The sequence below is a fragment of the Falco cherrug genome, chromosome 4 (assembly GCF_023634085.1).
Source record: "Falco cherrug isolate bFalChe1 chromosome 4, bFalChe1.pri, whole genome shotgun sequence".
Classification (NCBI taxonomy): Eukaryota; Metazoa; Chordata; class Aves; order Falconiformes; family Falconidae; genus Falco; species Falco cherrug.
In genome coordinates this window covers 13,589,375-13,615,472 of record NC_073700.1, presented here as the reverse complement: position 1 = coordinate 13,615,472, position 26,098 = coordinate 13,589,375, and the positions used below count along the sequence as shown (strand labels likewise).

The 26,098-nt window shown below is 43.7% G+C and overlaps 1 protein-coding gene across 2 annotated transcripts in view; it reads right to left on the bottom strand.

The window, feature by feature from the left end:
• Positions 1–26,098, bottom strand: part of SETD5 (SET domain containing 5) — a 66,105-nt gene that overhangs the window by 27,805 nt on the left and 12,202 nt on the right. For both annotated transcript variants that reach the window (XR_008731763.1, XM_055707351.1), the window contains exons 2-8: positions 11,712–11,886; positions 7,799–7,904; positions 6,724–6,935; positions 6,345–6,403; positions 5,755–5,942; positions 4,696–4,734; positions 3,016–3,258 (exon numbers count right to left, since the gene is read on the bottom strand). Coding sequence is in view for 1 of the 2 variants with exons in the window: in XM_055707351.1 (XP_055563326.1) it covers positions 3,016–3,258; positions 4,696–4,734; positions 5,755–5,942; positions 6,345–6,403; positions 6,724–6,935; positions 7,799–7,904; positions 11,712–11,782 (918 nt within the window). In the remaining variant the exon portion in view is untranslated. The remainder of the gene's footprint in view (positions 1–3,015; positions 3,259–4,695; positions 4,735–5,754; positions 5,943–6,344; positions 6,404–6,723; positions 6,936–7,798; positions 7,905–11,711; positions 11,887–26,098) is intronic.

Below are 26,098 nucleotides of genomic sequence, written 5' to 3'. Positions count from 1 at the left end.
GTTAGATAAATTAGGACTAAGACACAAGTGTGTCTCCAGTTGAATAGTTTTGTTTCTATACTACCACTTTTTTCCTGTTATCATCAGTTTCTCATCTAAGCTGGCCCTATGCAGGAGTTGGACCAGATGACCTTCAGTGGTTCTTCCCAACCTAAATTATTCTACTCTATCAAATTCTCTCTCTTTCACAGATGCAAATTTACGTCTGGCAGCCTTCACTCTCACATTTGGCCCACGATGACTTGTATTATTGTTCACCTGATGGTGGAAAACAGCTTGGGGAGCACACAAGAATAAGGTGGGGTGGTGGGAGGAGAAGAGAGCCCATGAAGGAAAGAGAAGCCCCGCATCTGTAAAACTTAACAATTATCCGAGTTTGGTAAAACAGGAATGATCTTATAGCTTTTCTGGTAAGACCCTAGCTCAGCTTGTTTTCGTTCTCTGAATTTAGAAATATGAAGAGGATTAGCTGCCATGCTTTCATGTGTGAAAAGAACAAATGATTTTGCTCATGTCATAGGCTAGGGATTGCCGACTGCTAATCAGACAAAACTGTTCTGATATATTTGCAGAGCAACATCTGCATAATACTCAGTGGCTTTATTTTATAAAGGCCTTTTTTGCTCTTCACTTCAGAATGTGAAATCAATCAGGGGTTTGAGCTCAAGTCAGCAATTATCAGAGGCAACAAAGGGCAAATACTGACCCTGGATTTGGTTGTCAACAGCAGGCAGAAAAGTGATTTACAGCGTTCAGTTTGTCAAGCATCTGGTGGTAGCCAGCACTAAGATGATTCAATTAATGACATTTAACAGCTTTGTATTTTCACAAGTTTCCCTTTGCATTATTAGGATGGTTGAGAATTGGTTTATCCAAAACATTCCAATGATCCTGCATGTCCAACTCTTAACCCATCTTTCCCTACTCTTCCCAGCCTGGGGAAGCTTTTAGGTCACACTTTCTTCTCTCTCTCTCCCTCCCTCTCTTCTTCTTTTGTAAAGTATACACTTGCATCATTGTTTACTGAAGCCAAACAACTCTCTCAACTGTGAGAGAATGCAGGGCATACAAAACATTTTATTTCTGTGCCTTTCTCCTCCCTCCAGAGTCTTCATGGCCAAATAGAGCAGTTACAATACCCATCTTCTACACACAGCTGCTACCTGCGTATTGACCTTCTTTATTTTTTTTCTAGCTCAAGGTACCTATTTCCTTATCTCCCAGAAAAGCTATTTTTATGTCCAGTAATGACATCTAGTTAAAAGACAACTGAAGCAAACCAAGAAGCCTTCTCGGTTTGACTAACAAAGATGAGACAAATGAGGGAACAAAAATATAAAGCACAGGATGAGAGACCATGCACTCCACACCTGTGCAGGCTATCATCCTTGCAACACTCCACAGCCATCTGCTGAGCAGAGAAAACATGGACATAAGAGCTGACAAGCAGCAGACTGGGACAGCCACCTGGTCTGTCCCCAGTATCCAGGAGGAACTACACAGCCACTAGACCCTTTATACTTTCCCAGCATGTGCAATGATAGGTACCTACCTACAGCTTGTTTAGAGTAACTGCAGCTCACTATGAAGTTTTGCAACTTTCTATCTTTCTGTTTCTTTGGGGTATATTGCATTTGGAGTCTTCTGATTAGGGATGCTGGCCACTTCTCCCTGTGGGAAAACCTATGTCTGTACAGGGAAGGCAGAGGGCAAGAGAGCATGACAAGAACAAGCACATTTAGGTATGATATCTTTTATAATCATTTGTCCTGCTGTAATTTATGAAGGTGATAAAAAGAAACAGCATATATTTTATTACTTATTTCAGGACTTTTCTTTAAAACTCATGTGAAGGAGATATATGAGTTTACATTTAGCCTCAGAAAATAGTAAGATTTCTAGAGAAGCAGAACTTTTTCTTTCCTGTACTTCCTCAGTTGCTCTCTTTGGGAAGGCTACTCACATAGCCAAGTAGAAGCGTTTCTCCCTAACCTTATTATTAATAAATCTTATTATTACTGAACTAGAGGCAAGAGTGGAAGGAAGTTGCGTTCAAAGTCCTCTTTCTGCACTCTCCCTTACTGACAATATCTGTGCTCTGCCTGATGTCCTTCACCTACATGAAAGCAGGGGCTAAGGTGGGAGGAAGCATGTGGACTTCAGAGAGCAGTGAGTCAGCTGATATAAACAAGAATGATTCAAGCACAAACATATACCTGATAGTCAGGTTTCTGACTCTGCTCCCCCTCTACAGAAGAGATGCCCCACATATGTTTTGGAGCCCATCCTTTTCAGTTGCACCTATCTCCATTCTCCTGGACAAGGAAGATGTCCTTGTCTGACCAAACTGAGTGGGAATGCTGCTCTCTGTTCAATAAAGCATGGACTAGATGAAATATCAGCTGAGAACAGTATTGGGGAGGACATAAACCACACAAACACATCCTCTTCCTGTTTCTCCTTGTCTACACGCATTCCATAAAGCTGGTAAAGCACTAATCATTGCACATCTTGGAACAGAAAATTTAGGGAGAGACAGCTGCCTAAAATCAATTGCAGTTGTGCAGTATTTGAAAGTCACCAGAGTCCAAATAGTCATCCAAAATATTGAAATAATTTTGAAAGTTTCTTTAAAATAGCTTTCCACACAACATGAGCTGGGGAAAAAAAAAAGAAAGAAAAAATACCCCATAGGACAGGAAAACTCAGCTGGAAAGCAGGAAATCTCCTAATCTCTAGCAAGTGACAGATCTGGTTCTGCCTCAAGCCATTCAGCGATTAAAAGTACTTACAGTAAAATACCTTGGAAGTATACCACAGAACTGTACAAAATAACCCCAGCTTAGCAACATCTATTTGGTTGAATGCAAGTGTTTCTGAATCTATCTTGGCACTGGCATCTCTTCTGTTCCCTTTTGTATCAAATCTATACCTATTGGTCCGAAATTCTATGACCAGCTACGCTATTGCTCACCCATGCCTGACCTACCCTACTTCTGTCGCAATGGTTCTTACCTGCATCTGGGACCCAATAACAGTATTATTGCAGGCCAACTCTGTTTTGTTGATTGTGTCTAGCATAGCAGTTTTGCCCACATATTCTTTGTTAGAATTTAGATGACGCTCCAACAAGTTCTGTACATCAGCGCTGTACTGGTTAGTAAAGGCTTCTTCGTACTGATCTGTCCAGAGTCGTATTCGATTCTCCCACCCTTCAGCTGTGTTTTCATCCAAGGCATGCGCTTCAGAAGGGGAATTCTGCAAACAACAAAGTGAATGGCTAGCACACAATGGGGAAAAACCTATCCACAGTGCTCTGAGTATACGAATATGCTACAAAAAAGGGCAAATCTATTCCAAGCAAAGAAAATGTCCTCATAACGAGGACACCTTTCTCTGAACCTTCATTCTCCAGAACACTGTACAACAGTGCCACTTTGGAGTCTACAGACAACTCTGTGCAGGACTAAGATGTCTTGAGAGTACTTGGCACTACATGGCCAGAAAAGGTTTTTTAAAGTCATTTATGAAAAATAATTATGTACATAGAAAAAACAAAGGAATAGAACAAACAAAGGCAAATAAATCTCATGTAGGCTTGTCCTACAGTCAGCCCACTCATGTCCAACATAATGCTATATGACGCTGACTGAATCCCAATCTTTGCAGTGACTGATCCAAAAATAGTTCTGAACCTTCTAGCTAAATGGTCATCAGGGTTTCAAGAAACTGAATGTAGAGCATAAGCTAATACCTGGACATTTAAAACTGCAAGTCCTAAGCAGTGTAAAGAAGAGAGGGCAAAATCAGGTAATCAGATTATACCATCTTGTAAGAGAGGGGAAAAAAGAAGCAGGTACTTGACAATAGTTTAAGTAATTCAATAAATAATATTCCAGGTTAGTAGCTTAACTGGCCTCATAAGGGACTGAGACATATGTGACAATGAGGTATTAGTGACAAGGACCACTAAAGAACAATCATTATTTCCATCACACATATTAAAAGCATTAAGTTTTCATGTATTTTTACCCTCTCAAGGCACTTGCATCCTATGGAGATAGGTGCATACAGACACACTACAGGATTGTCCTGTTTCCTCCGAGCCACCTCCTAGAAGGCACTGTCAGCTACAGTGTCTCTAGGATCACGTTTAGCTCAAAGTGCAAGTCCACGTTTTTTGCCAAACAAACTGTCTATCAGGTAGCCACACCTACCAGTATTGCAGAAAGTCAGAGATAAATATATCAATCCATCCATCCATAGTAAGAGGATGTGCAGAGAAATAATGCAACGCTGCTAAGGACTCCCAACATTAAACTTGTGTACTACTTTGATGCCCAAGCTTAAAACAGCTTTGATGCAATCAAATGATAACTAACAGCCCAGAAGAGTGGCCACAACCAGTCCTACATCCCTTACATCAAACACCCCACTCCCAAGTGTCATGAATCAGTCATACCTCTTGGAACTGGATGACAGTACTTTACAGAAAGCTATCTGAAGCAAAAGAAAGGTTCAAAGGGCAACTCCTGTGATACCCTTTTGAATAGGCCTGCTTGTGGTGCGTGATAAGGCTTAAGACTATTTTGAGGCTGGTCCCACAATCAGAAATCTCTCAGGCACACCAAGAGAGGCACAAAATACAGGGCAAAACCCCCACCACTACCACAGAGCGTTCTTAGTTCTACTCACCTTCATCCTCAGAGACTTTCGTGATCCCTCTCGAAAGGCCTGTCCCCCGAACAAGGAGAGATAGAGAGGAAAAAAAAACAACACTGAAGTATTACATATTTCCTCAGAATTATCATCCCAAAACCACACTAGATCTTGCTCCAACAGACCAACTCTTAACAAAAGGTGGCAAGAATTACAGGAAGACCCACACAAGAAACAACGGACTTGAAGAAAAAGACTCTGCAATGCAAATCCAGTGGAAACTACCAAAAAGCTTGACAGCCAGGACTTCTGAACTAAAAAGGCCTGCCTCATACTTAGTAAAAATCTCAAGATCAAAACCAAAACCGTCCCGACTAACCCCACTTGCTTTGACAGAAGAAAGGGCCAGCAACAAAATCAAACTGGTTCACAACAAAAAAACTGAAGTCCTCACATGGCTCCTGCTCCCATTTATTTAATCAGTGCCTACCAGAAGAACTTCAAGGGAAACCTAACCTGGGGAAAATCACGGTAAAGCTGGCAGATAATGGGAAAGAACCAGCTGCTCCCACACTTGCACTCTAATATATGCAATCCAAATTATTTCAGTCTCCAAACCCTCACAAACAAGACAGTGAAGTCAGCCCTCAACAAATGTTCATCACTACCTACATAGTTTTCCACACAGTCACTATCTCTGTCCCTGAAGAACAGCGCCAAGAAGCTCTGCAGCCCAGATTCCTTAATATAGCTTACTAAGAAATGCCACGCTCCCTTCATTTTTCATTCCATTCACAGACTGCCCCTTTCGACTCCAAGTGCTACTTCCCCAAATCCTAGTAGAGCAGAAGGGAAAATACGTAATTGAGTCCAAGCTCTGAGCATGAATGGACAGCACTGGACAACAATTTTTAAACCAACAGCTTGTACTCTACCGGGTCACAAATACAAGGCATCACATTATTACACCAGAAAAGAGCAATTCCTGAAAGGACAAAAGTTTCTTGTCTACTGCCAGCTTGTCAATCTGCTCTCAACAATACTCCACACAACATTTGGTAGGGACTGCAGCAACCTTGTCTCAACTCCACACACCTTGATCTTTTTGGCTTTTGGAGCAGTGCGAGCTTTTTCTGTACTTCTCTTCCTCTTCTTAGGTTTGCTTCTACGGACACGGTTGACAGTCAGCGTGATGCTTGTAGGGGTGTGCTGCGTAGCTGTGTACAGCACCGTAGAGGGAGAAAGTTCTTCATCCCAGCTCTCAGTTGCACTGCTGTCCCCACCTACAGAGAACAGTGCTTCGTTAGCAACGTTTTTATTCATCCCAGAGAGCAGCTTACTCTTATGTCCATTTTCATCAGACAACTTGATGATCCTGCATAGCTCTTCCCTGAGAAAACTACACCACCTCAGTTTTCCCACCCAAACTGGGAACAGGTCTCCCAAACTTCTGGCATCTCACAGAATGGCACTGTTGAACATTTCCCTTTTCACAAGATAATCTGATTTTCCCCAAGAGCTAACTGAGGTGAGGCAGAAGGAAAGGAGAAAAATCTCGCTGGCTGGGAGACAAAGAACGTTAGTGGGCACTGATCACAGTTAGACAACTACAGCAGCCAAAAGACAAAGATCTTGCAGAAAGAAAGCAAAAGTCACTGTTGTCAGAATTACAACCTCAAGCTCACCTGACACGTTGTCCTGCTTCCGGCGGCGGAGTCTGATCACCTTCCCCCTGCTCATTCCTCTGCCAAAGGAGAATGCACAATTGAAGCTGGTTTGTAGGAGTAAAGTCACTTGAAATTCAACAGGATGTCACAAGATGCGTGCCCTCAGTGGGGCCCAGGATGATAAGAACATCGATTTAACATCCTCATCTCCACTCCTGGTGCCACCAACACTTGTCAGGCTGACAACGCAAAGGAGGAGGGTCAATACTGGGTAAAGCACTGGAAAGAACGCTCCAGTTAGCAAAAGGAAGTCTGTCCCACAGCCCAAACGTGACACGGTTCGGTATGAGAAATCAACACAAGGAGCAGTCCAGATCTGCACTGCACCAAAGCTTACCTGCACTTTTCACACTTGAGGAGGAAACCATCTTGGGAGACACTGCAGTGGCACCAAGTGGGAATTGATTCTCCTTCTGAGGAGCTCTCGCTGTCCCCGGAGTTCTCCTCATCAGGTGAGTGCAGGCCATTCAGTTCTGCACGAGGTATAATGGTCTGGACAGGAGGAGAGGCTGGCGGCGTTGGAGGAGGAGGGGCTCCATAATTATGATCCTGAAAATGAGTATTTGCAGTACTACTTTTAACATGAAGATATGATGCCTAGAAAATGAAGTTCCAAATTCACAGTTCCCAGGTTATTATTTAACAACCAGTGTAAAAAGTAGTCTGAATTCCTCAATCTACCAAGAAAGTAAAGCAGTAAACTCTGAAAGATGTGAATGGTTTTCTTATGCACCAATGAATTAAATTAAAAACCTATGAAAACAGCTAGGCTACTTTGACATAAACAGTTGCACTGCTAATAATCCGAGATGACATCAGTGGCCAGACATTGGACCCAGTTGCCCAGAGACATTGTGGAGTCTCCATCTGCTGAGATTTTCAAAACCCAACTGGACATGGTCCTGGGCAGCCTGCTCAAGCAGAGTCAGCTTAAGCAGAGGGGTTGGATTACATGATCTAAAGAGGTCCCTTCCAACCTCAATGATTCTGTGATGTCCTGTTCATTCATAGTTTCAAGCCATGCTCCCACTCTTCCTGACTGTTCCTTCTTTCTCATAATTATAAGTTACCAATATGGAAATCTGCGCAGTTGAAACAAGTATAAATAGTGCACAATAAACGAAACAGGGCATAAAATTACCACCAGGAAAATATTATATATTCATATATATTGATACTTCAGTTAAAAATCTATCACCTAGAACACTAATAAAGCTTGCAATAGAGTCTGCAGGACGTCACAAACAATAAACACACAAATGCAGTACGTATGGCAGAACTCGGCTGTAACTCAGTGTTCCCTAATAAATAAGCCAAAACTCCTAAGGCTTAACAGGCAAAGAACTATGGAACAAGGAGAAAAGCGTAAAGTAGACAGTAAAGAGCTGATTCACTGCAGAGAGAGTACTCACTGCGTAAGGCAGCCCGCGATAGCTGTGTTTCTGGGTGGCCCCATAGCCGTGGCTGGAGTACACATTCTTCTCACTGACAGCTGGACTAGCTTCCACAGACTCTGGGCTGCAGAAAGGGCCAGAAGTAAAACCCATCAATACAACATCATTTTTTTTAATGCCAGTATTTCACTGCTCCTTTCTATTCAACACATGAGCTCAAAATGAAGAAATTTCATGAAAGTGAGGTGTTAGGTGCTTCACCAGGCATCATGTGTGCAGAAGTTGTACAGGATGAACCTGCTTTCAGAGGGAAGGAACTGAGTAAGGGCCACCCTGGATAAGTCATTAAACTGGGTCTCAATCTGGGAAGTTAAAAAGATAATTAGCATGTAAGCTCAGTTTCCTTATAGTTGAGGAAGCTGGGTCTGATTCAGCATTCACATCTGAACTCAGCCAGCCTAATCTCAAAGCCACTGAACAGTACTGCCATTTTATCTCTGCAACAGCTTATTTCAAATAGCAGCTAAGCAGCTTTCCTGCATCTGCACTTGTTTCCCTCTCTCAGACACTAGTTGTTAGCTGAGTCCAACATCCTGTGCTAAAGTCTGCATGAAACCTGCAGCTGTCCTGGCAGCAACTACCAGGAGTTGGAGATACCTGTTACAAAGAGGCAACAAAATTCATGACCTGGACAAACAGTGGCCACAGACAAACCAGATTCGCCCTGTGCTTTCCCTACAGCAAGGTGGTGTGCAATGCGCTCACCAGGAAATTTGCTGCTGAGGTACAATGCACTCTTCCACCACACGGTGGTGAAAAAAAACCAGCTAAAAATGAAAGGTATATCCTTAGCAGAAAGCTGCAGAAACCCTACTCAAGAGAAGAGACAGCTGCAATTCAATGCAGGGAATGTTAGATAATGAGGCTACAGACAGAGTACCAGCAAGGAACGCACTGTCTGATACAAGCAGAAGATACAAGTCAGCTAACATCTGCACAGATTGCAAGTAGGGCCCATTATCTGAACACAGCAGAATATTACTGAATCACGTCTGCAGGTGAAATCTTCAAAATTATAGTGTGAAGCTGAGCAAGCAGGAAATTAAAATATAGGAAAGGAAAACTTTACCTTGGACCTTTGCTGCTCTGGTGAGACCTCGCAGGATTCTCAGCGGGTCCTACATTGTCAGCGTGAATCAGGCAGTACTCGGCCAACAACGGGCACTGGTCATGTGTGGGACAGTGTTTAGGCACCACCCAGGAACACTAACCTCTGGTGCCCTTTGGACTTCCTATTAGCTGTTGAAATCTCTGCTGCACTGAAGTTTGCCCCACCCTGCCACTAAACCCAATACTTCTGAGCTTCGGGCTTATTCTGGAGTAAGGTGGATCTGTCTTTGCAACATAAAGGAGCAACAATTTACTGTACAAGAAGACCATAAACCTATGCAAACCGCACTTCTGTAGCTCAGGATTTTGGAGCGTGTCATGATAAATTCAGTTGGTTTTCAATGTAACTACAGCCAGAAAAATTGTCAAAAGCAGGAGACAGAGGTGGCAATACCTCTCAGAGGACATACTTCTTAATAAAAGGTACTGTGTAGAGCTTGCCACATAATCCAGACTTGCTGGATCTTTGCAACAGTCCTTCAGGGCTTCCAGATTGTACCCAGAGTAAAATCCATTCAGGTTTAACTGTATTTTCAGAAACAGTATTAGAAGGAAAAGAGCCCAAACAGCCTAAACAGGAGTTCTGTCCTCTGTCCAAGTCACCTACATTCCTAACTACAGTCAGCCCAGAATACCAGCAGTGCTGCCGCAAGCATTAGCAATAAAACTTCGAGATTGTTGGTGCAACGGTGTCCAGGGGCAACCACGTCGGGGCCCACGCTTCCTCAGCAGCAGCCCGCCAAGGAGCTTCAACAACTTCCAATATGCAGTCAGACTAACACAGCAAAACTACTCTGCAGCCTCCGTGTCACCCTCAGATGAACACAAACCCCATCAGCATTTTCACCTCCCCTCTGTGTCAGAGGTCAGGGGAAGATGCTAAAGCTCAGCCTGAAAAGAAGGCCTGCTAGTTTTTCCTTTTACCTTCCCACTGCCTTCGTGATGCACAACTTTGAAATCAACTCCTTATAAGAGACAAGAAGCTCAGGTACCCCAGACCAGACTTCACGCATCAAACTAGTAGAGTGTCAAAGGAGAAGTGGGAGTTAGCCTTAACTTTTAACAGACTCATGAAGGACACTTCAGCAGTAACAATGCATCAATGCAAAGCCTGGAGAACAAAGTCTTGGCATTCCCAGTTTTTAGAAAACAGGCAGAGAAACCAATTCAGAGATCTTCAAAAGCCTTTTTTCAAAGCACTCCAACCTAGCCTCAAGATGGACCTACAAATTTCTTACAACCAGGGTAAAAGAAAATGCTTTGCAGAAGGTTTACAGATTAAGTCTTTTTGGTATTTAAATGTTACAAGGGACATGCGTAGATATATCTGGCTCTCCTCGGCTTTCAGAGCTGAGCATGGTAAAAAGTGCCTAGTACATGAGTAAACTATTTAGCACTCTCTCTCCTGTCATAAACAGTTTAAAATTCCTGCATGTTGAGTCTTTAAAGTGCTGGTGTGGGAGATGCATGGTGACAAGCAATACGGAATGTTAAAACTTGAAAAGTGAAGGATCATATACCCACTTGCAGATGAGTGACTGACTAGATTCTGACTCCCTGTTTAAGAACAACATGTGAAAATATGAGCTTTAGGATGGAATGAAGCATCACAAAGAAGAATACCTAGAATGGGGCCAGTGCCAAGACATACAAAAAAGAGCATTAGCAGTCTTGCAGAGAGTGTGACTGTGTAGTCAAACTCTGCATAGTCTAATCAGGGCAAGATGGAAGGGACAAACAATGATTCACACACTGGCCCACTGCTCTTACAGCTCAAAATTAATAGTCTGCAGTGATATCTGTTCTACACTGATCAATCTGACATGCAGGTATTCGCACAGTAAGTACCTTTAAATAATACATAGGGGAAATCCATCTCCAAAATGCCCTTTGTAAATTTTTGTAAAGCGATGCTACAGTCCATATTTCAAAGAAGGATGCAAGAAAGCATGAGGCAGAAGCACACAGAAATATCTTGAGTCCTCACTCTCACCCCCGACAAAAACATAGTACTCATCCCAGCTGACATCATTTTAACAAGGGTTTTAAGAAAAGATCACAACGCAATATTTTTTGAATTTGAAATGTTCCTGACTCCTGCAGAAGCAGTGTCTTTTAAAAAAATGGTAAAGTCCCTGCAACAGCCCTCAGAGATAGGACTGCGGTGACAGCCTTGTACAGGGCCCTGCGGTGGGGACCCTGAAGGATTGCCCACTGAGGTGTGCTTCTTGGAACCTGCTCAGGGGCAGAAATGAAACAAAGGTGTCTACAAAGGCTGATGCTGTCTCACCTCTCTGGCCAAGCTCCAAAGGAGTCCAAAAATCACTCATGTAAGATTGGTACTGAGTCCAAGCTAGCAGGCTCTGCTGAGAGGGAGGCTGAGCACACTGATCCTTCATACAACACAGCTTTTGGAAAAGGAGCTGGCTTGTACCTTTGCCAACATCAAGCATGGGTACAGCAAATGCACAACTGCCTGCACTTGAGTACAGATTTACTAGCCAAGCTGATACAAAACCCATGACTGAGTGCCTCATACTGTTGGAATTCTCCTTTTCCCCATCTCCTGTGTGAAACTTACCGATTTCCATAACATTGCATTTGTTAAACGCTCAAGAGTCTGTCTCTGTGTTCACCTCTCACACTGCTGGGGACCAGCATCCCCTTTCTCCCAAGTGGAGAAAGGACTGGCACTGATCCTGCAGCCGCACTCCAGGGCAGCCCTCTGACACCCTCCCCTCCTCCACGGGGTAACACTCACTCTGATCCTGCAGCCATGTCGGAGTAGGACGTATCTGGTGTGGTGACTCCCAGCGGGATTGCAATGCTCATGACGCCCGTCGGGGATCACGGAGTCCAGAGGGCAGCGACTGGCCGCTCCGAGGGCGGAGAGGAGCCGCAGAGCCTCGGCCGACACGTCACGGACATGGGGAAACCTACCAGGGTAGAAACAAAGCATTGCATCTCTGTTACAGGATGAGGTCTCCCTGTACACCCCTGAAGGTGGCTTTCACAGCAAAACAAAAGGAGAAATAAGATTTCCATCAGCAACATGCCGCATCATTTTGACTTCATTTTCATAAGTGGGGCCAGGGAAGAGGTAGACGGTAGTACTTTGGTGGGGTTTTTTTACAGTCCTGGACCGACAGGCAGTGAGCTGCTCTGCCATAAAGCCAATAATGATAGTTCCCCCCTCCCCCAACTAAACATAGAACTAATTATCCGATAAGCAACCTATTAGCTCCCGCATATAAGCAGCAGCTGTCACCTATCACCCACAGCCCTCCATAAGCATTCCCTAACTCCTTTCCCAAGCAAGTTGCGGGCAAAGCCCCATCTGGGAGGACAACGGGAGGGCCAAGGTGGACTGAGCTGAGACCTCTCGCTGGAGATCAGCTTGTATCTGCATTCACCAGGCCCACCGCACAGGCGAGCGCTGGCAGAGGGGCTATCCCCACACCACCGACAGCCTCCCCTCGGCAAGCGAGGCCCATCCTGGATTCTGCAGCCATTACTCAGTCCGACTTTCCAAAATCCCAGCTGACACCTCCCGGCGGCAGAGCCACGTCAGATGTCTGGGCGCTGGCGTATAGGCTGCTCCGATGAGGAGCACGGCAGGGCCATGGGCTCGGCGTGGGGAACCGGGGTGAGTCACGGCAGCATCACGGGGCGCAGCCGCCGGCCGTGCGGGGCTGGCAGGGAAGCCTGTGCCCAGGCTCCACCTTTGCTGCTGACCGCAGCGTTTTGCTAAGGCAGCGAGCAAAATCACCGGTAAATGCAAACTTCCAAGGGTCAGATAGCAGGTGGAGGTGAAATGGGATCAGCTCCTCGTTATGTAAATAGCCTCAATAACACAGACGTTTGTAAAGCAGCTATTATTCTATGCAGCTCTGAAGAAAACCCCTATGATACAGAGAAAGGCTGTGCTTCCACACATAGCAAAGGTAGCTCCAAACCCCAAGAAAAACGGTGACAATTTAGCCACCCTCTCTGCACATTAAACTTTAAGGGCAGCCTTGAATAACTTTCCACAGTCTTTCCTCCAGCAGCGCAGATGAGCCAGCCTGCCCTTGCAGCCAGCCGTCACATGCTCCCTGGCATCTCAGCTGCTCTGCCAGCAAACCCTCCTGGGCTACAGAGAGGCTGCGAGCCAAGTTTTCCAGTGGGTAGTGAATTTCTCACAGGGAACTGCCTTTGGACGCCATAGTCCAGCCATTGTTTAACACATAAAAAAACCCCCAGAAACACAAAAACACACACTCACTACAAGGGCAAATGAAGGAAGGCTGAAAGAGTCAGAAAGTTTAAATACCACACACTATATTGCCTTTTCTTGTCTTAAAAGGAAGGCCACTTCTCTTAATACAAGGAAATATTTTCCTTCTTCAGTATACATCCCTAAGAGAAATCCTTCTGATAGTATGACAGGCATACAGTGAATTACAGAAATAGCACGTAAAGATTTCTAAGTGGTCTGCGGCAATTCCCTGTTATGCCCCAAAGCAACAGTCTCACGGGTAGGTGGGAGATGAAAAAGAAAACATGCAGGACTAAGCTCACAAGCAGCTCAAACCCAAGACAGCTCAGGTGTCCTTGAGTGTATTTTCTGGAAAAAGAAAAAGAAAAGGACCTTTAGGAAGTGTCTCATTTACCCCTTCTCATGCTTGTGACAGAACTGATTTCTGTACTGACCCCAAATGAGACAAACTGCTGCTAAGATACAGCTAAAAGCTACAGACATCAATCCCTGCTTCAACCCAGAGTCACATAAAACTCTGGCACAACGTTAAAAGAAATAGGACAAGTTTCTCACTGTCTGAAGCACCCTTCCGTTTTAAGGGACACAGAAAACTCCCCCACCCCCACCCCTGCCCTTATTGATCTCTTGCTTTTGCCATGACCATACCCAGCTGGCAGCAGCCCCAGATTTCATCAGGACAAATTCCAGCCTCTCGCCTGCTCGTGACTCAGCAGAACCAGAGGATTTCAGGTGTGGCTTCTGGACTTGAGTGTCACAAGATATCTGGTCAGTCCTGGGGTAACTGGGACAAGTTTTCAGCCACTTCTCATAGGAAACTCTCTTTCCATCAGTGCTGTACAAACACTGTTGTACAAATGGTCCGCTAACTCCCACTTTTGGGAGAGATTACCGGAGAAACATGAAACACCAAACAGAAAGGTTAGACAAGGCGAATTCCAGTTCAGTCACTTTCGTGTTGACCTAGCAGTACTTGCCTAACCACCACCCATGCTCAGATTTTGCTGTTTGTTGCTGCTGTTTTATGCACACTTTCAACCCTGACAATGTAACATTCAAAACAAATTGCTGAGACTGATCTCAAGTGCTGTCCAAGACCACATCACCTTCAGGCTAGATTACAGGCTGGTCTTCATGAAACTTGGCTTGCTAACACCCAAAACATTAGCCTGTACAGAAAATACTGGGGTTGACATCAAAATGTTCACCCATCGAACTGGCAAACTTCCTGTATATACAATCTCCAAGCTCCTCCTAACCTCTCCCCCCAAAAATATACAGTTGTAGAGGAGAAAAAAAGTCACACCAAGTTCTCTCCAAAGTTTTCCTAAAATTCAAAGTCTTAATGCAAATTTGATGAGTTTCAGACCACAGCACAAACCTATCTCCCTTATGATACAATTCTTGAAGTCAAATGGAAACAGGAATTTTGAAGGCCTAACAGGTAAATAATACTTAGCTGGTTTTGAAAATGCAGGATTTAAAGATATTTCCCCCACCACCACTTTCTGCATCTACGAGCCTGCCTCCTTAACCAGTCATACCAGTATAAAGACAGCTGGTCTTCCCCAGCATCATCAAAACAGCCCAGACGAGCATCCACCCGCACAGCCACCGCAGTGTTGGGATCCCCAGTTCTCGCTCGGCACAGGTCACACACCAAGGGGCTCACTCAACTTCAGACCAAAACCTTAAATGGTTGCCTTAGCTAAATGGTAAATATAGGCTATTCAATTATTTCATGTAACATCCTGTATCAACAGAAAGGACTGTAATAAATCTAAGCTGGCCAAGTGAAGGTTCTGCAGCACCTGCTATAACGCTGAATTTAATTTTCAAAACTCTGTTTAGGATGCAACAGCCACAGCACTGCATTGGCTCACTTCCACAACCACTGCCATCCATGTTACAAATAAAGTAGATGCAGAAAATTCGCTGCTGGAAACTCTTTTCATTACTTGTGGTGTTAAAGTCAGTATTAACAGGGACAGTCAAGCATGATCAGTCAAACAGCTCACTAGAGCTTCCTCCTTCAAGATGTGGTTGTTACCGTTTTCACAAGTGTCCAGTCTCACAGACACCTCTGGGCACCCGTGGTGCACAACACTTGGTGATAAACTACAAAATATTTGTGAGTGCCATGAAAAATTTACCCTCCGTCAAAAAACCCTGGACACAGCCTCACAGACTGCATGTGTTACCTTAATTCAGATGCCCAGACTCCATCACCATTTGGTGCTGCTCAGGTGATGCTATACAATCTCAGGGGGGACAAAGCACTCCCCCTGCACCCTGCCACAGACTCAAGGGTAAAGCAGTCACCAAGCAGGGGGAGGACAGAGAGATTCAGCCTGTTTCTCTGCAGCACAGTGCATACCTCTGAGTCCGTGTCCACAGAGGACTCAAAATATTTTAACATTGTGCATCCAGTATCTCATGCATTGCCAGGAATGATAAGAAGGTAACACACTACAAGACACATTATGGACAAACTGAGAAAAGCTTTTCTGATTATACGTAACTTCTAAATGCGTGCCAGGCCAGGGAGGACAGGGAAATCCCCTCTGCCTGCACTGATGATAACTTCTCACGCATCTCTTGTTCGCAGATAGCAAAGGACAAACAAGCGCTTCCCTTTATCACTCCCCACACCTCCGAACAACTCCAGTTACTGAAGTCCCAAAACTAGATGAAGACCTGAGACTTTTGATAACCCAGGATTACTCGTGTCCAAATGATAACGGCCAAATGATAACTTCTCCATGCGCAGCAACAGGCCTACAGGTCACCTATGTAGGATGAGCTCCACATATAAGAGTTGCATATCTTTAAGCTCCCAAGCCATTACCAGTCACATCAAATTCAAAGCATGTTTTTCTCCTGCATCTCAGACTGCCACAGGCGAGAGCCGGTGGCAAACTGGAAATAGTAGCTCTGCCATGCAGCCTTCCTTGGCATCCTCTCCATCAATCTCATCTGGGACAGAGCCAGCAAATTCTGACCAGTTCATACTTATGCTGTCATCTGCATCCATAGCAAACCACTCTGCAAGTGGAGCAGTATAAAAAGCATTAGCAGGCTTACAGATCCTATTCATTCATCTTTTCCCTGGGAAATTTCAGAGTAGCAAAAATCTATGGGAGATCTAATGTAAACATGAAGCGCTTCAATTACCATACTGAAGAAGTCCCCTCTCATCAGCCAGTGCCACCCAAATATGAATGCAGTCCACATGAGTCCAGTCAAGCACTGCCCATTCTTAGCTGCACACCCATCAACCTCATAGCAAGGGCAGATTCTCACAGAAGGACAAGCACCTTTAGGGCAAACAGATTCAGATCAAGGGGTTTTGCATTTAAAACAGCTAGCTCAAAAAAAAAAAAAAAAGCATCAAATTCTCAGAATTTCAGATGTGTTGATTTATAAGGACACCTACAGAGAGGCAGGAGCAGAGCGGACAGATCCTCGTCATTTAGCTCCAACTTACTCTAAAACATACAGATTCCTAAAAGTACTTGAATTGTGCCTCAATCTACCAGTTCAAATGCTTAGCTTTGCTCTGAAAACAAGCTGGGTTCACTAAGCAGCAAGGAAACAACTGTGCCAGTTTTGAAAAATGAAACATTGACATGAGTATTTACTACTATCATTAGTACCATACATCATCTGCTAGCCGACTGACAAAGCAAGACAGCAATCCATCCATCCCACAGGGTCTGGGAGTACTCAGTCCTAGTCCACAACAGAAAGGATCAAAGTAACAGGCAACACAAATATTCATTACTAGCTATATATGCATACCATGACAACCAAACTATTGACAAATCAAGTGCAATGGTTAAAAATGCATCTGTCTTACAGCTTTCTTAAGACTCTCTCCTGTTTTATACATAAGCAACTATATGCAAAAATAAATGCTTGCATGTAAACCTTTGGTTGAGAGTTCATCTCGCTCTCTGGGATGTGGAGAACAGTGATAAACACCAACAAGCTCTTAGAAGAAGAATAACAGCATTTTAAAATCGTTACGCATCAAAAAGCAACAACCTAGTGAGACCCGATCCTGCTCACCATGCTGCACAAGACCTTGAGTCAAGGATCGGGGAAAGGCATGACTGTGGCTTTTAGGACACGGGTGACCTCAAACACTGTTTGGTATCCATGGGCCTATGCATCACTCAAGTTGTTCCATGCAAGATATGAAATTATATTAACTATTCCCATTATTCTTAAAGTACTTCATGAAAGCACTAGAAACTACCTCAACACATGTCCTAAAATACACCTAAGCTAAAGTCAGCATGATAAAACCATTCAGCGAAGGCTATGTAAGCCACATTTAAAATGCAAGTTAAACTAATTTTGATAAATTTTGGTAAACAGCTGGAAAATTTAGTGGTTTAAGCTATTTTAAGATTATTTTCATCATGTCCAGCCATGGGATTCCATAATTTTATCTGATGAAGAAAACATCAATTTTAGTTAAACTCCTCTTCAAACTACACCCTAAGGGACTACAAACTATGACAGTGAACGACTGAAGGAAATTAAACCATCAAGCAGAGAAATTACGAAATACATAGTCAAGTATTCTCAGCAACTGACCCAAAACTGCAAAGATTACTTGGAAAAGCAAAAAGAATAACCTCAAAACTTTGCTGCTGCTTCAGCAGTCAAGAAATGATGCAAAACCTCTTTGTTTTGCAGACAAAAAAAAATAATTCTGTATTTTTTTTTTTTAGTCACTGAGAATTTCACTAAGAATTCACAAGAAATTCACTAAGAATTGTGATAAGAAATAGAAGAAAAATTTAATAAGAGATAAAGGAAGGGCAGATAAGACTTTGCCTCCAGAAATACTTTCTACTGGACAATTCAACCACATTCTTTACAATCCAAGACACTCCGGAGATGGAAGATGTCAGACAAGGGTTTGTTTGGACTTTCTTAAAACATCTAATTTGTATCGTGAAACCTTACTGGAAAGTTTAATTTATATTGATTTGAAATTGGTTGAAGAGTCATACGTAAGGATAATTCCATAAACAAATACATGCCAAATTAGAAAGGGGAAGCAAATTACAGAGTAGCAGTGATCCGTGGTAGACCAAATTATTCTGAGGTATGTTTATGGAGAGGTGGCAGGCAGACACCAGGAAACTTTGTACCCCACGCTGATGAGAACTAACTGCATTAGCGTGGTCTGCACACAGTCTGCTGAGCAGGACAGTGACAGAGATGATGTTTTAAAGGAATAACAACTTCAGCGTCAAGGGAGAAGGACTATCCTAACCAAGAACTTCATATCAAAGTCCTCGTAACTTTAAGGGCCGCGAACAGAGAAATGCTCAAGAAAACTTCACAAGGTAATACTTCGAAAGTCTAGCAAGCTATATGAAACACCAACACCTTAAACGTGTTAATCAGCAAAATAAAACTTAAAGAATAGTGGTAATAGTGGAGAAATTCAGAAAATCCCACAGGCTCAGAAAGAGTAATTGTTGGTCCTTTTCTATGCTAAAACCATCGTTTTACACCGCCACTATCTCACAGCATAACAACTCATCGGTGAAGAAGACAGATTCTTCAAACACTGAAGCACTTAAAATGAAATTTTCAAAAATGAAAGGAAGGCAGCTCCCTGAAAACACTTCTATTTTTGCAAATATGTTTTTCTGTTCTTTTCTGAAAGACATAGAGCAATCACAGAATAGAATCACAGAATCACTTAGGTTGGAAAAGACCTTTGAGATCATCAAGTCCAACCATTAACCATGGATTTCTAATTAAAAATGGAATGTATGTTTAACAATGGATTTCCATTGCATTTCCCATACAAGAGAAAAAATAATTACATATAAGCCTCACAGAAATGATGAAAGAATGATTACTGAAGTAAATGAAACAGGAAAGAGGAGGAACATCCCTCTTTTCTTTCAGTTCTACAAACTTTTGTTTTGGGACAGTCACAGGGGAAAACTATTCTGCAGCCAGGGTAACACATCCTAATGGCTGTGCCAGTTCTATACTGCAAGTTTGTTGCTCTCATTTCCCATGGAGTGAAGAACAGTCACATGTCTGTATGTCATAAAAATCACAAAAATCACCAAAAAAGGTGCAGAACTGATATTCTGAGATTAAGAGCTTGACAACTAACCTCCAGTGAATCCAGCTGTGGCAGCTGATGTTACTACTGCGACTGCCCCCTCTAAGCCTTTGCCAAAACAGCTGGCAGGAAGGAAATATTGCCATGTCTCGTCAAGTGCAGTTGATGCCAAGATGACAGGACTAAAATCAGCAGCTGGTAAAATACATATTCCCTTTTAAATACAGTTAAAGGGGCAACAAATTTCTGCAATGGGACAGCACAGACAGCTAGGAACAGCAATACTGGAAACACCACTGCTCAGTCTGCCACACCTTGTCCATATATATCTGCTATGTTTTCAGACTCAATTTAAAAGGCCTGCCTATACCAGAAAATGGCTATGGTTAAAATAAGACTCAAGATTAATTTAAATAATGTAAACAACATTGGTTTAATTCTAGCAGACCAGAGTGTTTCCTTGTTCTAAATTTTGTTGCTTGTGAATCTAATAGCATTCACATGAATGGTTGTACCTGTGTATTAAACTTTCCTAAGTAGACAAACCCTACATTAAAAAGGTTGTCAGGCACACCCCTGCCCCAAAAAACCAGAAAAAAACCACCTTCAGACCTTGAAATTGTGTTTTCAAGATATTTCAGAGAAAAGCCTATACCACATGCAATGTCAGAGGGAAAGAGAGCAATAAAGGGCAATAACTAGGATCAAATCCAAACCCAGCGAATTACAGTTCCCATGAGAATCCGGATAGTCCAGAGTCACGGGAAGTCGCTGAATATAGAAGGGGAATCAGCAGAATTTACTGGCACAGAGCAACGTCCTGAAGTTGCAACCAGTGGAAGGCTAACCACTAACCAGTTGCCAGGAGTAGGACTGCAACCTCCAGCCCTAGTATTGGAAAAAAGATTTCTCCATAATCCCACTAAACACTCTCTGCCTCGCAGGTCTCACTGTACGTCCTTTATACATCTATTTAAGGCCCCCATGTGATGAAGGCTGCCTGCCTGGCCACTCCCAGCCAGGGCAAACAACCCAGCTCCAGAGGAGACTCCAGCAGTGGCTTCCAAGGCAGACGTTGCATCAGCCAGGTGTGCAGGAAGCAGCGGAGATAAAGCAGCTGTTGACGAAGGGGCTCTCAGACGGAGGCCGCTTCAGGAATCCCATGGAAGGACGACAGGAAGGAAAGAGATGTTCCACACACAGAACAAGCTTCATCGGCCTCAGAAAGCCTTTGTGCTGAGGCTCCGGACCTGGCCTTTCTCCCAGAGATGATGCAACACTGAGGAACAAGGTCTGTGCCAGAGAAAACTATTCACAGGCTATGCAGATGGCAACGCGGCCAAAGGCTCTCAGATCAAAACATGCCGGAGCCCATCCAGGCCCGTCGAGCCCCACCAGGCCTCCCTTTGTGCCCGCCCCCCCCCCAGCCCCCCCGGATCCTCCATTTAACATTGACACCTTGGTCCTAGCGCGACCACAGCTTCGGCAGAACGAAGGACCTTACGATAGACAGAAAGAAGTAAAAGGGGGTTTTCAAGTCCTGCAAAAAAATCACAGTTCATCCTGTGATCTGTTGCAGGGAAGAGCCGGGGGAGAGAGCGAGCTCCGAGCCTCAGAGCTCCCAGACGGGATCCTCCCGTCACCGCGGCTTGCCAGCGCACGCCTGAGCTCCCCAAACACGTACGGCAGCTCTCCGCTCGCCGGCAGCCTTGGCCCCGCTCTCACACACCAGGAAACCACGCAGGGACAGCCCAGGCAGCCATGGCAACATCATACAGTGTGGCAATTATGGAGCCACGGCTCCCAAGCGAAGGTTCAGCCTTGCTTTCCATTACAGGGCTCGCTTTGACCATCCCCTCGTGCCCAAACCACCACCGAGTGCCCTCCTGGCTCCAGCCCGGCCTCTGCGGTTTGTGACCGGTGGGTTCTGCAGCCACGCACCTGGGGTCGAGATCATGCAAATACATTTTTCTGTGCGTTGTAAGGAAGTTGCTCCAGGCTTACATAATGCTCTTGTGCCGCGTCCCAACAAACACCAGTTTGTCCAATGCACCTCGAGTGGGAAACCGGGCTACACCTGCAACTTGGGCCACACGTGGCCAGTCGGATCCATTCAAACACAGCTATGTAACCACTTAAGCATTAATGTCCAGTGAATTTTACAGGATTTCAGCAAGCTTCCAATGCTGTGGCAGGTTTCAAAGTTCAACCAGCTGCACTGCCCCACCACATCCCCGTCTCAGGGACATCTGTGTAGGAAACATCGCTGACTGTGGCACTTGCCCAGGCACCAGAGCCCAGTGGCATTCTCGGTCAGTTAAAGATGGTTCTGGGACCCCTAGAAAATTCACACATTTTCTGCATATCTACTTTTCCCAGCACAAAACCTGTCAGTGCAGACAAGTCAGTAGGACAGTGGTGGAGAGTAATCACAAAGGCCCAAAGGCAGCGTATCAGCCAAAAAACCCTTATTTCCCCTTCTGTGGCCTCCACCTGGTTGATGATGCTGAATTATGTTCAAGAGATGTTCTTTATCGCGGTTCACTCTTCTTGCTTACTTGCATCTTGCATTGTATTTTGGCACTGGCAAGATACATGCTGATCCCAAAATGCAGGTACTACCGACAAGGCAGCATGGCACACCCTGGCTCTGCATGTTGGGTCCTCTGTGCACAGTGGATGTTCACCCAATTGCAATGTTACAATAGTCAGGTTTACAGAGTAAGTCATCAGCCAACAATATATTGGACCATCAAGCTTTAAGGAATATAAATTTTGGTAAGTTATTCTGCAAAGTTTTTGCTAAAAAGATAATCAAAGACTTGCTCTTAAAAGTGCAGAGATGAAGATGTAATACTTATTCAGGAAGCTCCCAAATACCTGCTTCATAACTGCTGGCAAGAAATGCAAAGCTTGGTGGTACAGACAGCCCTGAGAGCCACGGTCACTTTTTTGACTAGCTCAGGTTTTTTGTTAAGAAGACGAAAAGCAGATAATCCAGTTGAACCCATTTTCAAAGTAAATGCAGATGACGAGAAATCAGCAACCAGCAACCAGTGAATGAATAAAGACAAAAGTCACTTAAACCAGATTTGTTAGTGGTGACTTGCAGATAAGTTAGTAATTTCTTCCTCTGAGAAGACCTTCTCTGTGTAACCAACCACCTTAACTGCTTGTGGGTGGTAACACAGGAGTACTGACATCACAAGTGCTTCTTGTAAAGCTCACACAGAAGTGATGCTGAGTGAGTGGTTTTGTAACACATGTATGTAATGCTGTCTGCTCCCGCAACTGCTGGCTTTTTTGAATATAGAATTATGAGCAGAGTAATACATTGAGGGCATTTTCATGATTATCACAAATGCTACTAAGCAGGTATGTACAACCACATGATGAAGCTAAGAGTTTGAAACACCAGAGCTGCTCATGCTGAAGAGATGGGACAACCCTCCTCCAGCAGGTCACCTCCACCAGCCTCTCGATGCTGGGGAGAGGGGAATGCAGAGGGAAGGCAGGGAAGGGGACAGATTTCTTTACTGCTAAGACTTCACAACCTCTCTTGCGTGTAGCACTTTCTGTGAGTTGCTTCTGCAGGTTAAGACAGATAGGGCTGCCTGGACAAGGTGAGTAGCAGGGGTTGCTGCACTGGATCTTGAAGCTGGAGGCCTTCACTTTACACTGAGTAGTGCCCCAACACGTTTCTGCAGTTTGCTATCCCTTTAGCCCTAAGCAAGGAAACTTGCAGTTGCTAGACAAGCTCTTTCCCACCTCAGAAACAGTTTGATTTATGTGACAAATCAATAGGCTCAATGTTCAAAAAGCTACAGAGTTTTGAGCTGCCTCTTCTTCCTTAGGACACAAAAGCATTTCCTTGCTGCACAGCTGCAGAGATGAGAGCAATGGGGCTCCTCCCTGGCCAGACCTGGAGGAGGAGAGGAGAGGCAGGAATGCAGCCACGCAGGAGAAGAGGTGAGAGCAGCCCAGGTAGCTCCACGTCCTCCTCTGCGCAGACAAGGACGAGCGTGCACACAGGCAGGACTGACCGAGAGCTCTACCTGCACAAAGCAACAGATTTTGAGAGCTACCAGAAGGGAATTTAAGAGCTCTGCATGTCTGCAAAGGCATCTGGAACAAGGTAATCTATGGAAATACAGAAACTTGGCAGCCATCGAGGGAGTGGTGGAATGGACAAACGCAAATAAAAAGTAGAAGCATGATCTGGAGCCATTACCAAACTGAGTCACACAATTCCCTAGGTGAATTTACAAAGTGAAGGAGGAGCAGAATCACTGAAATACTCTCATTTGGATGGCATGAACACCAGCAAACAAGTGCCATTAGAATACTGCTTCTGACAATTATTTGATACAGTTCCAAATACAAACTTTCCCACTAAGTCCAGTTAACTTGAGCAGTAGAGAATATCCTACATTAATTTAAGAATGAAACCTACCAGGAGAGCTTGTGCTTACTTCACCTCTCAGAGGAACTGTAATCACATTGCCATTGTGCAATTTATTCAATAGTTTCTAAAAAAGGATGAAAAAGATTTACAGACTTCTGCTGCTGCGGTCAACTGGAATTCAGAAGTGCTCATCTGAATACAGTGAGTGTACACAGTTACATCAGGGCTTCTCTGTAGAGGCTTTCAGAAAGTCTTAACCATATCTTAAACATCTGAAGCAACGCAGTATGGGAAAGAACAGAGTTCCAACGATGCAAGCCACAAAGCATTAAATTTCAGAGTTCCCTTCACATCTTACGTGTCTTACGCAAGGCAGTATTCGAGCACCAGCTTAACTATTTCTCCTCTAAATTCATCTTAATTTCATGATCTTGGCTTTGACTGCAAGTGCATATATCTGAACTTGTGCCAACTGATCAGGGCATAAAACCTTTAAAGATTCTTAAACCCCACTGTCAGGAAAGAAGTATTATCATCATAAAAAAAAATATTTTAAAAAATCACAACATATTTTCTCCAGAAATAAATTAGTTGGGCCTATTTTAAAGGACTAAGATGAATGTTCGCTCCTTCCCTTTCCCTATAAACTGGTCCAATGTTTAATTACTATCATTGCTAAGAAACGATACTTCAAGATTGAATTTGTCTAACCTCAGTTGATATTGTTATGCCTTTGTCAGGAAATCTCACAAGTCCTTTTAGAGAAAGATCAAGTCCTTTCTCAATTGTCTTTTCAATAAGCTGAGTAAGTTGAGCTCCTTTAAGCCTCACATCATGAGGCTTATTTTCCAGTCCCTAGATCATTTCTGCAGCTGTCCTTTGAATTCTCTCCAAATACACTGGCATTCTTCTTGAAGCATGGAAACCAAAATTCAATTCCAGCATCAGTCTCAATGTTGCTGTGTTTATAAGATTACTTATTTTTGCTTCACATTCCTTTCCCCTACTTTCTTTCCTCCTCAATATGCCCAAGAATCATATTAACCCTTTTAAATAAAATACTGGCCCAAGTACCATGTAGAGGCAACTAGCTGTGAAGACCTTAAAGCCCTTTGAACTACTGCTTTTCAAAATGCTGTTTCATAATTTATAGGTGAGTTTGCAGTTTTGCTAACAAATGCATCACCTTGCAACTGGATGGATTCATATATTTCGTTGACACGGGACAAAACAATTCAGAACTCCCTGAACATACTTCATTATGCCACTAGCGTCTCTCTGACAGAAGCTTTATCAAATATTTTATGCCATCCAGATAAAAAAATTCTAAACCCCAGTAAATTAAAAGCTGATATCATCTCACAATCTTCTATAAAGCTAGGTGTGTCCTTTCCAAGTTACAATCCCAGATATTTTACATCTCCACTGTTAATGCAATTTCTGCAGCACAACCATTTCTAGTGTCAGAGTACCCTGCCTTCCTCCTCCTAATTCTTGCCCTCTCCATCCAAAACAGGCATCCCACACATCTCCTACACCCAGTCCAACTTCCACAGAACCGCAAAATAATCCAGGTTGGAAGGGACCGCTGCAGGTTAGCTGACTGAAACCCTCTCCCTCTCCCCAAAGTAGGGCCAACTTGGATCAAGTTGCTCAGGGCATTGCTCATTTCTTCTCCAGGGCCACTAAGTGTTTGCGTAACTATGCACTTTAAGGCCAAAAATAACCTTCTGATGATCTGACTTTCCACCTAACAAAGACTGGAAAATCTCACCTAGTCATTTCTACACTTGGCATTGAGCTTACAAATGAGATAGACCATGTTTGTCAAGTACAGCCTAAAAAACAGCATATAGATTTACCACAATTCTTTGGGGGAATTTAAAATCACGCAACCTAGAGGTCCCCAGGCAGCACCAAACCAAATCACTAAGTCTTCAGAGCGAACACAGTACATTTGTAGTTCTTATGAAAAAGGGTAAAACTTTTTTTTAAAAGCTAAAACTACATCAAACACTTCCTCAGAAGCCTTTGACGAATGCTTCAAACTACCCAAGTGAAACACAAGCTCTAACTACCCCTCCGAGGGAGACTCCTCTTTCACTGCATATATAGGTGACTTAAGATGCTAGCTTCCCCAGTTTCATGAAACATGTATTAGTGGCAAATATATTGATATAATTTTAAACATTATCTTCCTTGTCCACAGTGGTGAGATTTATCAGCATCTATCTTTATCAATACATTTTGTTAACACCACACTCACAGCATCTGTTTCCTTGACTACCTAAATAAGAATGTCCACTATCCCTTAACTAGCAGAGAGTATCTCTCAACTCACACAGGCCAGCTCCTACAAAACTTACCAGTTCTTGCTTC